At 39.3% G+C, this 13,540-nt stretch overlaps 1 protein-coding gene across 1 annotated transcript; it reads right to left on the bottom strand.

The window, feature by feature from the left end:
- Nucleotides 1-619: 619 nt before the first annotated feature.
- Nucleotides 620-2,247, bottom strand: K441DRAFT_700744 (uncharacterized protein; the record flags this gene model as incomplete). The annotated part of the gene is made up of 3 exons (XM_067653277.1): nucleotides 1,994-2,247; nucleotides 1,106-1,894; nucleotides 620-1,052 (listed from the first exon to the last, which is right to left on the bottom strand). The coding sequence occupies exons 1-3, from the start codon at nucleotides 2,014-2,016 to the stop codon at nucleotides 620-622; spliced, it is 1,245 nt and encodes a 414-aa protein (XP_067497662.1). The 5' UTR covers nucleotides 2,017-2,247.
- Nucleotides 2,248-13,540: the final 11,293 nt, after the last annotated feature.

Genomic DNA, 13,540 nt, shown 5'->3' with positions numbered 1-13,540 from the left:
CAAGGCTCTGCAAAAGCCCTGCACAAGGCTCTACCTAAAGCTTACCCCCTTCTGCGAAGCAAATCTATACCCACTACCAGTCCTTAATTATTATTTAAAGCTAGCTTATTAGTTTAAGTACTCCAGTTGCGGTAAGAAGAGGGTGGTGGGAGGGGTACGGCTGCTACGACTGAGGGTCGTCGGGCGTAATAACAAGACAATGAATTGGAATCGGGCAAATCGGGCAACGTAGTCTTCTTCGCCAGGTTTAATTTGGTAATTCTGGCTATTAGGAATAGCTTAGGGAGCCGTAGAAGCTAAGACAATTTGGCTTAAAGTAGGTGTATATAGGCCTAAATACCCCGCGCGGGACTAACAAAAATCCGAACCGTGTACCAGACCTTCTAACGAAGGTCTTGCCAAAAGCGGTTGGCGTCTTGGCAAATTAAGCCTTGGCAAGAAGGTCTGGGAACGAGATAACAAGACCGAGCTCTGCATGTCAATCTAGATAGACATCAACCGCATCCACAAATCACAAATCAATCAATATTCATCGTCTGCGTCATCTGTATCATCAATTAGACCCTCAAAGAAGCTCCGCTGTGACCTTATGACCTTATAATTCCAACAAGGGTGGACTCTAAGAATAACGTCTCTTCCTCTTCCTGACCTTCGGACCATCATCCTCATCGTTATGGTTGTCAGCATTCATCTCGGAGTCTCCTTCGTACTCCAGGAGATCGTCGCTATTGATATTGTCGTCGTTTCCCCCGCTAACAGCCTCGTCGACAGTATATACGCTCTCCACATCTCCTTCGCTACCCTCCACGTCTTGGACTGTCCGCTCCCACTGCTTCTCCCAGAACTTCACCAACCCTAGAAGATTGCACACAGCATGTCTCCGACCAACTTCACTGTTGAGATCGAAGAACGCAGTCTCTGTCATATGTAGGTACGCTTTTGATGCTCTCTGCTTCTCCGCGTCGGTACACTTAAAGTACTCCATATAATCTTTGGTCCAGTGAAAATACATAAAGCGCATAAACGTTTGGGTCATAGCTATAACAAACGCCCTGGCACAGAAGTCAGCAGTTAAGATTAGATGGGGAGAGAAGGGAAGACATACCCATCTCGATCTGGATAACTCAAACACGCCGTCAGCGCCTCGCAGGTATACTGTGACAAATTAGCGTCGGGAACCACTGGCTGATTGTCGTCATCGATACATCGAAATGCCTTCTTGGCTTCTAGCAATGCCAGTCGGCTCTTCCACGTCCATGGATGTTTATCTAGCCCCTTCGTCTCCACCTTCCAGATGCCGCCATCGTCCGTGGCGTCGACCCTTAGCGAAAACAGATTATGGTGCACTCGTACTCGATCACCTCGAAATTCTAGCATAGTTTCGCTTCTCGGATCCTGTCCCGCATAGAAATTCAGTATATATCGAATAAAGGCCCTGGCAAGATCGACTGTTACGTCCTCGGGCTTGGTCCTGTTGGTATGCTCATCATTGTCCCGGTAGGACTCTTGAGATGAATGGGACGACTGGTGTGATTTCTCCGAATCGCTCGACGATGTTTCTATGTTCTCGCTGGATACGTAATCCTTGCTCTGGGTTTTCCGCCTCTCCCGTTGGGGACGTTTTCTTGCTTCGACAGTTTCTTCAGTGGCCGTACATTTCGCCAGCGCAGACCAGAGCATTCCCAAGTTACCGTTCTGCTGCTCCAGTTGCAAGCTAGATTTGTACTTCAAATCTTTCTTCGGGAGTCCATCCACGAGACGTTTGATGTTATCCCAGTCTTCGTAGTCCTTGAGATCGTTTGGCTCTGGCGCGAACCCTTTTAGGACGGGAAGAGTATTGCCGCTGGTGTGCTGGATGAGACGACAAGCGATGAGATGCTCCTTTTTCCATTCGCTAGCGGGGAGGTTAAGATTTTTCTTTTCTAGCTCAAGTATTGTGCCAGCATTGGGGTATTTGCGCCTATATTCCTCCGGGCTTCTCGTTGGATATTACGGCTTTGTGGTCTGGTTCGTCATTGTTGTAAGGCCTATGGCAGTGAGAGAGAGTGGGTTACGAATGTATTAAGAATGAGCTCTCGGGGTAGCATATTTAACAGTTGTGATCCCGCTCTGACTTAACTCAATATTAAGGCTCTCTGACTTTTTATTTTTTCATTATACTACGTAAAGTTACCGCGCTCTGACTTAACTTTAAGGCATCCATCTCTATAGTTAGCGCGATAAAAATTTAGCAGGCTCACCCGTGGCTCTAATTGGCTGTTGCTTAGGAGACCTCCAAGAGTCATACCCTTCTACCGTGGTTCACAACGGCGCTGCGCCCTGCCAATCTCAAATAATTACAGCACGAAATAAACTAAATGCATCACGCCCTGAAGTATACAACCAATTCAGGTCTCGTTTTCGCCGCTTGCTAATCCTCAACGTTATTTCCATTATCCGTCTATAACCGTCCTTTTTATCCATTCTATCGAGTCCGTGTTGACCAACGACTTATACCAGATAGCATCATCTTTGCTGCTGAGCGTTAGGACCTCCAGACGGTCCAAATCCGAGACAACGGCAACAGGTTCCGTTTCAAAGGGGCCCCCACCGAGGGATTTCCAACTGGTCCACTGAGATCCCGTAAATGCCGAATGCCAGACGACATAGTCGGTTCTAAGGGCCAGGACATCTAGACGGTTAGATCCCAAGGAAGAAATTGTTAGCGGGCTTCAAAAATCTCTTCCTAGACTTTCTACCTGGCCCCATTCGCCTCCAAGCTAGTCCAAGTGCCACATCGCCATATCTGTTCCAAGAGCGACTATATCGATCTGGTTGGCTCCCCAAGAGACAGCTGCTGGAGGGGTAGAGAAAATACCTTGTAGACTTCCCCAGTCGGAATCCCATTGCAGCCCTTCGTTCCCTCTATAGGCTTTGTGGTAAATCGAATTGTTAGTTTCTAATGCGAAAACGTTAAGTCTGTTTCCCCCACAATGCTATAGCCGGGGGGCTCGAAAAAATGCCACCAAGGCTCATCCAGTTTCCGCTCTATTGGTTATTGTCGAAGTATTAGGTGTATATAGCTCCATCTAAGCCTATTCCGAGAATGTCAACCCGGCCCTCTCCCTAAGAGATCGCAGCCGGCGGAAAGGTAAAAACTCCCCCCAAGCCACTCCAGACCCCATCCCATGTAGAACCGTTGGCGCTCTTGTAGTAAAGACCCCTATCTAATCCCAGTGCAAAGATTATACCGACATTTGGCCCTAAGGATATCGCTAAAAGTATTTGGTAACAGACTGTTCTATGGTATACGCTTCCCGTTAATATATGTGAACTGGGTGTTATAGAAGTGTGCGATGCCATTAGACCTTAGGTATTCGCAGCAGTAGACGGAGAGCTAGCATATAAATTAGCCATGCCTAAAGCTCGCACACTATAGGAGATACGCAGTAGACAATATACGTTAAGATTGTCTATAGGGAATTGTATTAGAGAGCGAAACCCGTACTAGAGTCTACTGTAAGGCTTCTAGATAGTATATAGATAAGAAAGAAAGCTTCTAGATTAAATAAAGCATAAGGTATTTAAGTGGCCATCAATCTCCGGCTAGAACCGGGCTTACGTTAAGTTTACATCATTTTTCTTGTTCTTATTCGCAAGTACACCTCCAACGGTCCCTCCTATAGCGACAGCGATAACTGGGAAGACGGCAAGCCCTACACACCACAGCCTACGCTTAGATTTCCTTTTAGGAGCATAGGTCTAAGCTTCAGTGTCAGTTGGGATAGGATAATTTTCTTTATATTATTTGCCTTCAAACGGTAGAGGAGATGTATACCCATATGCGGCGTTGGGATCTTGGCCATACTTGTCGTCGAAGCTTTAAGCCGGGTACTTTGGCGGGTCTTGAGGTACTACTCTAGGCCTTCGTTTAAGCGTCGACCAGCTATAGTTCTGAATGATTTGCGGAGCAGAATCACCAACAATGCGTTTATTAAACTGCAGATCTTAAAATAAACTAGGAACTAGGAAACAAACAGAATCCCTCTAAATTTATTATTTTACGGATCTAAATTAGAGGCTTTGGGTGCATCGTAAGGTATATATCCCTAGCAACAGTGAAATTCGTCCATATATTATTGATAAGGCTTAGCTAATAGGATTAATAGGATCTAGGGGCGTGCTAAGAAACATTCTAGCGTTCCCGTACGGGCGGGACGCCACCTTTACAGGGGGTTAGGTTTAGAAGATAGAACCTAAAAAAGGCAAGGCTTTTCTAAATAAACTCCTAGGGAGACGGCTTAATAGCTAGACGGCTCTAAGGACCCCCTAGACGCCGCTACGTATATAACTTATATAAGGAACGTAGACAGTAGCCGTAGTAAAGATTACTAGTAGTAAGCCACCTAAGACTAGGATAATGTATACCTCTAAACGCATATCGTATATAGGCGTATCGCGACCTAATATTAGATGGGAAGAAGGCTTAGATAACGTATACCCTAAATATATATTATGCGCAGGTATATTATAACCCGACGTTAGAATAGGGCTAGGATAATATATACCCCTAAACGTATATTATACGCAGGATATCGCAACCTAACGTTAGAGAACGAGATAAGGATACTATATACCCTAAACATATCGTGCGTACGATATTGCAACCTGACGTTAGAGAACGAGACTAGGATACTATATACCCTAAACGCACTATACGCAGACGTATTATAACCCAATGTTAGATAGGTAGAAGGCTCGGACACTATATACCCCTAAACGTATACTTTATATAGGTATATCGCGACCCGACTACGTCTAGCCTATACTATAATAGTTGCGGGTTATAGGCCTTATAGGCGGCCCTAGTACTACTATACTAATAACTTAGCCCTAGCGGACTAGAGTGTCCTATTATTCTTATTAAGACTTTAACTAACCTAATAGTACTAAACCCTTAGCCTAGGTAACGGTCCCCTATAATAACCCTATGAGTTACCTTACTAGCACTAACTTTACGCAGAGTCTCGTGCTACGGTAAAAGTAGTAGTAGCTACTTTAGCTAAAACGGCTTATAGAATACCCCTAAGTTACTAGTCCATCTATAGAGTATAAGGGACGCCTTTATACGCTCTATATGCGACTACCTAGGGGCAAGCTCTTACTAGTAATATAATTAAGAACTCCTAAGGTATAATAAGGTCTAGCCTTACTAAGGACTTCCGCGAATACCTAGGTAACTATAATGCCTACTAATGCTCTATTACGCTACTATATACCTTATAGTAAGCTATAGCCTCTTACGACCCCCTACTTAAGCCTAGCAGCATTATTTGCTTAACTTTATTACGGACCTCCCTAAGCCTAAAATACCTCCTTATCCTTATAGACTGTTTTATAAAGCTAGTATGCTACTACCTAGCCTTATAGCTAAAGCGAAAGTAAAAGGTAAGCGCTACTACTAAGATATAGCCTATACTAAAGAAAGGTAGAGGATATAGGGATTAAGGAATAAGCTAATGCTTATAGTAAGAGTTATGGTATATATACGGGGTAAAGCTTAATTTATTAATATCCTATATAAGCTATACTTTAACGCAACCTAGTGACTCCCTAGCGACTCCCTAGCGACTTATAGGTGGGGCTACGGCGTATAATAGTAACGAAGCTTAATTTGTTAATATATCGTATATACTATAACCCTTTAAAAAGTACTCTCCCTAGACCTAGTCCGTTACTCTATACTATCTTAGTAGACTATTTATATAGTAGGTAATAGGCCTATTTATAACTAGAGTCCTTTAACTAGGGTTTATAACCTACTAGTAACTTACTAGTAGTAACCTATACTAATAACTTATATATATTATCTAACGTCTATCTATAACTAGGGTCCTTTAACTAGGGTTCTTTAACCTACTAGTAACTTACTAGGAGTGACCTACACTAATAACTTATACACTATTCTATGCATATACTATATAGATAACGCGTAAGGCTAAAGCATAGGTTAGTGGCGGGTTTAATGGGTATATAGCCTTATTATCCTAAATTTAGCTATATATAAGTAACCTATAACCTACCCGCGAAGTATATATAGCGCTATACCAGTATAGCGTAAGGCTAAAGCATGGGTTAGTGATGGGTTTATCGGGTATATAGCCTTACCGTCTATAAATCTGGCTGTATATAAATAACTTATAACCTACCCGCAAGGTACTAGCAACCTACCTATATAAATAAGCCTTTAGAATATTTCTAGTCTACTAAATTTAGGTAACAGCATTGAGCTCTACTAGCTCTACCTATTAAATAGACTAATTAGGATTTTCTATACCAAGTATATAAAATCGCTATTAGCTTAATAAAATATAGTAAAGTCTTAGCAAGCCAAATCTAACTAATTAGATAACTTTAACCGGCGGTTAAAGTTCCTTAATATCATCGCGTAAGTGTACTACCTATCTCTCTATACGCAAAATTAGGACGCTCTTTCCCTTCTAATTTTTTCCTTATTAAGGTTTTTATAGGGTTTTATTAAGGCCTAAGTATATAAAGGATTGGGGACAACCCTTTTAAAAGAGGGGGGGGGTATTATTAGGTAAAACCTAAGTATATAGTTATATAGCTGCGAGGCACAGGCGACTTGTATACGACCTGCCCACAAGGTATATACGCTGCACATACCTAGGGAAATCCCTTCCTTACCTTGCACCTTAGACTCCTCCTTCTCCTTTAAGGATTTGTCTACCTATAATATACCCTATTATTCTATTATTAGACTCCCTATCTATATCCTTACCTTATAACTTATAAGCTTCAACGTACTATTAGGGATAGAAGGTATCTTCTATTGCTTATAAGCTCTTTAATTTAATAAGGGTTTTTACTTCTATAGAAATATAACGATCTTAGATATATAGTGTCCAGGAATATATTTATAAGTAGCTTACCCTTATAAATAATAATATGTATACTCTTACGCGGGCCTTTTTAGCTAAGTAATTTTCATTAATAATATGTTAGGAACTATACTAATTCTTTTAGCTAATGGCTTTCTAATCCCTACTTAGATACTAATTTAGAACCTAGGGATAATACTAAAGATAGTAATAAAAGTTAAGATAAACGTTCTCCTTATTAGTCCCCCGTCCGTACTAGCCCGTCTTTTTACTACTTAAAGAAGAATATTAGTAAAAATACTAATACTTCTAGGGATAGAAGTGCTAATAATACTGCTAATAATAATATTAAGATAGAAGAGGAGGCCGCTGTTACTACTACTAGTGCTTAAGTTATTATTTTATTTTATTATTATTTTTATAAAATAGCTTTATATAGTATCTCTTTAGTACCTTTAGGATATTCTAATACTAGGAATTAACTTTATGCTTTAGGGATACCTTTACCCTAAGCTTTGGTAACAATCTATATAAAAGTAGTGCATTACTATAATCCCTATATATAATAAACGGGTAGTATTTCTATAGGTACCTTATAATTTCTTTATATTTCTAATTCTTTATAGGCTATCTTTTTACTCCTCTTTATACTATTAACTCTACTATATATCTCTAGTACTAGACTAAATACTCTCCTTTTATCCCTAGAGGGCCTATTAAAATCCCTAAGGCCTCTTCTTATAGTGCTACTACTTATTCTTAAATAGCGTCTTCTCTAGATAGTATCCCTAATAGTTCTCCTATAGATCTCTATAAGCTTCCTCTTATAGAATTCTAGGATCTCTATTATAATAGTAAAACGTTCCTATTTTTAATACCTATGCTTAACCCTATAGTTTTAATTTAAAAGGTCTTCCCTATTATTTTACCTATAGTATTTCTAGAACTATTACTAAATCTTAGTTTATATTCTTTAGGAAAGTTTTAATTAGTAAGTTATATCCTAGCTAAAGGTGCTCCTTAGGTTCCTAACTATTATACACATAGGAGTATCCTTCCTAATAACTAAAAATTCGCGCTTCTTCTAATACTATCTTTTATATTCTATTCTAGTTTCCTATTAATTTCGCTAGATAGAGACGGTTCTACACTATCTCTTCTCTAGTATAGCTTTAGTAAGGAAATATAAAATGTAGGATATATTAGATATAATTTTAGCAATTCCAATTTATAGGCTTAATTTCCTTTAGTTTTCCTAACTATCTTAAAGGGTCTAAGCCACTAGTAATCCAGCTTCTTCTTAGTACGTTTTATGTAGATATTTTTTATAAATAGTAAGACTTTATCTCTTATCTTAAATTCTTTTAGTATATATTTTTTATTATAGTACTTTTTAAGTTCTTCTCTATAAATTCTTATTTACTTAATCCTCTTAGACGCCACTAGTACCTCCCTTTTATAAATAATGTTCTTAATATTCTAGGGGTTATTTACTTTTAACCTGAACAGTGCTTTATAAGGGGTCATTTTTATACTACTATAAATACTTATATTATATATATGCTGCGCTAAGGCTAACCATAGTATCTAGTTATTTTGTTAACAACTAATACAGTAATGGAGGTAGTGTTTTAGTAACACATTTAGACGCTCTATTAGCCTATCTATTTATAGGTAAAAGGTAGTACTTATTCTTTACTATATTTTTAATAAGAGATAGAATAAAGACTAAAATATACTATTAGATACGGTACCTCTATCGGATATAATTCCCCTTAGTATACTAAATAAGAGCTACTATTCTAGAAATATGTCTACTAGCTCTACTACTATAATTATTATTATAATAGTAAAGTACCTTAAAAACTTTATATATCTATTAATAATTACTAAAATAGCGTTAATAACCTCTCTAGTTCTTATTTTAGTAGGGGGTAAGCCTATTATAAAATCTATTATTAATTCTAATATAGGTCCCTATAGAATAGGAAGCACTAATAACTAGCCGTATAGGTAATGCCTAGATATTTATACCCCCTAGCATATATTATATCTTAATATATAGTGCTTAACCTCTTTAAATATTCTATCCTAAAAGTATTTCCTTTAAACAGCCTTAAGGGTTCTATTAGCACTATAGTAACCCCTAAAAAGGTTATTATAGAAAACCTTTAAATTTTTATCTTAAATCGCTTAGTGTAAGGGGATCTTATAGACAGGGGGCTATAAGGACACGATTGTGGAATAGGATAGATTGGTAAGAGAGACAAATCCTTAAGGAGTAAGGCCTTTAGGATTATGGAGACTATATACTATAGGCACGTGCCTTTAGCACGTAACCAGCGACTATTTAAGGGGCGTCCGGGGGTTGTCCTAAGGGCAACCTAAGGTGACCGCAATAATATCCCTTATATTCCCCCCCCCCCCTCTTACAGTCGGCCCTAATCGCCATTACTTTACAGTAGGGAGATTATAAGGGCTCGTCCTAGAAGGGGTTTAGAGAGATATTAGAGAGGTGTCGGTATACCGCTATATATTATCTATCTATCTAACCCCTACTTTAAACTCCTAAAAAACCTTAATAAGGGAAAAACATAACTGGAGAAAAGACGTAAAGATTACTAGGAACCCACTAGAAGCTTACTAGAAGCCTACTAGTAACTACCTAAACTAACTTAAGGATTTTTATACAACTTTACATCTAAGCCTTTATGCCGGTCTGTAATTAATTATAAGTATTATAGGTAATTTAGTATTCCTAATATAGTTTCGTAAAACCATTTAGTATATAGCTTAGCATATAGGGCCTTAGCTTACCGTTATCTTTTAACTATTAAAATATAATCTATAATTGTTTTATATAATCCTCTATATTACTAACGTATTATTCCCACATTTGCCCTTAGGCTATTAGATACGGTTAAGGTATTAATTAGTTAATTAAGGAGACTTGTCTCCTAAGATTTAGTGTATATGCTTTTAAATCTAGTAGTCCTATACCATATATTTAGCGTAGCTCTACTACCTAGCAATAGGGACATTTCGCAATAGTAATTATAGCTATTATACGATTGTCAAGAACGTCTATAACGTTAATCTTTAATACTATAGTATTATTTTAGGTATAATCTAACCTATATACGTCTTTAATTGACGTCTTAAATGCCTTCCCCTAGCCGCGTACTTAGTTTTTATAAGGAAGTGATGGTTAGATAACTATACTTATATTTCCTTTCTTTTAAATAACGCTATTATAGCGGAGTTATATTAGTAAGGTTGTGGCTATTTACTAGAAGGGTATTAGACGGTAAAGTATAAGAATACCTTTGCTTATTAAGCTGCTCCTTTTCCTTAATACCTTACTTTCCCATTATTAACCTTCATTTAATTTGGACGTATCTTTAATATATTATTAAGATTTTCTTCTTTTTTATCATTAATTTAATATACCTCTTCGTTCTCCTGCTAACTGCTTTTCTAAGTAGATTTTACAGCATATCTTAGCCTTACCTTTATATATAGAACCCTAACCTCCGCTAACTCGCAACTAGTGCTACATCAGCATTTTGTTGGGGTGCCAAGATCCTGGAGGCCTCCTGACAGGATTTTGATTTTCCTGGAGGTCCTGATCGTCCTGACAGGCTCCTGGCAGGCTCCTGGCAGGATTTTGATTTTCCTGATCATCCTGAACGTCCTGAACGTCCTGAACGTCCTGATGTCCTGAACGTCCTGATCGTCCTGATCGTCCTGATCGTCCTGACAGGCTCCTGACAGGCTCCTGGCAGGATTTTGATTTTCCTAATTATCCTGAACGTCCTAAACGTCCTAAACGTCCTGATTATCCTAGTCGTCCTGACAGGCTCCTGACAGGACCCTACCATCCTGATGCGCTCCTGACAGGAAACTAGTATTTCCTGATCGTCCTGTCAGGTTCCTGGCAGGATACCCCCCCAAAGCAACACCCTATGCACACCCCTCAAGCAACACTACTGGGGCTCTGCACGAGGCTCTACATACACGAAGCTCTGCACGAAGCTCTACACGAAGCTCTACACGAAGCTCTACACGAAGCTCTACACGAAGCTCTGCACGAAGCTCTACACGGGGCTCTGCACGAAGCTCTACACGAAGCTCTGCACGAAGCTCTGCACGAGGCTCTACATACACGAAGCTCCGCACGAAGCTCTACACGAAGCTCCGCACGAAGCTCTACACGAAGCTCTGCACGAAGCTCTACACGAAGCTTTGCACGAAGCTCTGCACGAAGCTCTGCACAAAGCTCTGCACGAAGCTCTGCACGAAGCTCTACACGAAGCTTTGCACGAGGCTCTACACGAAGCTCTACACGAAGCTCTACGTACAAAGGCTCTGCACGAGGCTCTGCACGAGGCTCTGCGCGAAGCTCTGCGTACGGAGGCTCTACACGTGCCTCTGCCAAGCTACCCCCTTCCTTACATCCTCCCTACCTTAGGAGGCACTAGAACGGCAGCCAGCAGAGGACCGTCGCTAGAACTAGACGACCGTCGCTAGAACTAGACGACCATCACCAAAACCAGACAACTGTCACTAGAACCAGATAACCGTCGCCAGAACCAGACAACCGTTGCCAGAACTAGATAACCGTCCTAGAGCTAGACAACTGTCGACCTGAATCGAAGTTCCTTACTACCATCGTAATACTGTCTGACGACCTAGATCGTCTATACGAACTATGTCTCAGTTGTCTCGTATCTTAAGCTCGTATGTCTCATCAAACGTCTTATTACCTATTTCTCTTAACTATGACCTACTACATGACGACGTCGTCGTCATTGTATTTAGACTTACCTGATGTATATAAGAGAGCTTCTAGAGCCCTCTTTAATAAACAGAGTTCTTATTCCTGATCGTCCGTTTAATAGTTATAAGCCTAGGCCGTTTACTGTATTATCTTTAATTCCAAAGCCTTTATTCCCATTAATTTTAATTATTATCTTAATTATAGACAACTACCCATAATGACTTCTTAATAAGAAACCCCTTCCGTTATTATATTATCTGTTATCCTTATAAGCCTAAATAATTAGGACGAATAGATTAAGGTTATTAAGTTAAAAGTAAATAACAATCGTCTCTGGAAGTATGTTGACCCATTAACACCTAAAACCGATCTGCCACAGCTTAAAGAACCTATTCGTGCCTTATTTAAGGATACTAATAGCCAGGGGAAGATGAAGCTTGCGGACCTAGATAAGGAGGAGAAGGAGGAGCTCCGTACGCTTAAAGCCGACCATAGGGATAATATAAAGCTATACAGAAAACAGCTGTTAGCTCTTAATACGTTGCGTAGCTATATCCTAAGCTCTATCTTACGTACCTACCTTATCTACACATTTAAATGTACCACTACCTATAACGTCTTAGTATCTCTTAAGAAGAGAATTGCTCTAATTAACTACGCCTAAAAGCTTTAAATAGCTACTTAATATGTAAGGCTTAAGAAGGCGCCTTAGAACTAGAACTTTAAGATCTAGTTATAAGAGTAGGAGAAGGTGTATACTAAGTATAAGGAGCAAGCTCTACCTAAGGTAGATAGTAATTATTTAGTAAAAGACTTCGTATATGTAGTTAAATCTATTACACTAAGCTGGTTAGAATATTGGAAGAACGAGCTTAATAAGCGTGAGTGGGAGAAAAAGACGCTTCCTACCTTCTTTAAACTGGTTAAAATATACCGAAACTACCGTTGTACGGACCTCGCCTAAAAGGGTAAGACCCTATAAGGAGGATCATTCGGAGTTACCTTTAAAGATAAATTACCGAATTCGAAGCCTAAATTAAAGCCTTAATCGTTAGCAGATAAGCAGAAGAAGAAAAGGCGACCACCGCTAGAGTGCCTATGCGGAAAACGTTACTACTTTAATAAGTGCTGGTACATCGTAGATTCGATTCCTTGCCTATCGTGGTTTAAACCAAGTAACAAAATTTAGAAGAAGGTAGATAAGAAGATCGCTAATACGACGCCTAAAATTAAGGCTCGTATTAAGTAAATTAAAAAGGATAATTAAGCTAATAAGGACGATCGAGCCAATAAAAAGCTAAAGAAAGGCAGCAATTAGAGCTTACAAGGGCCTACTGGAAACTTTGCAGTTTATTATATAGGATCTAACAACACAGCTTCCAATTACGAGCTTCGCGATAGTATAATTCTTGACTTAGGAACCAGCCTACACGTCTTTAACGATAGAGCCAGGTTCATTAGCGACATTAAGCCTATATTAAAACGCATCTACACGGGCTCGCATATAGAAGAAATCGTAGGCTATAGTATAGCTGTATTCACAATTGATAACCTAAAAGGGAAGAGATAGATATAGCTCTTAGGAGCAGCCTTTATACTAGGCTTTTATACTAACTTAGTATGTCTTAATAAGCTTAATAATAAGGGAGTCTACTAGAATAATAAAGAGAACACTCTCTTCTATGGCGACAACGAGACGTACGCCTACTATGGCCACCACTATAGTCAGAACACTATCGAATATAATAAGCTAAAAGGTGACTTACCTAAGGCTTTATTTACGACTCAATTAAAGCCAATAAAGCATTTATTAAAGCCTCTATTAAATTAGGCAGAAGGCTATATATAGCACTAGCGATTGGGCTATATAGGAAAAGAC

Source organism: Cenococcum geophilum (assembly GCF_001692895.1).
Source record: "Cenococcum geophilum 1.58 unplaced genomic scaffold K441scaffold_73, whole genome shotgun sequence".
NCBI lineage: Eukaryota > Fungi > Ascomycota > Dothideomycetes > Gloniales > Gloniaceae > Cenococcum > Cenococcum geophilum.
This window is presented reverse-complemented; position numbering and strand designations above follow the sequence as displayed.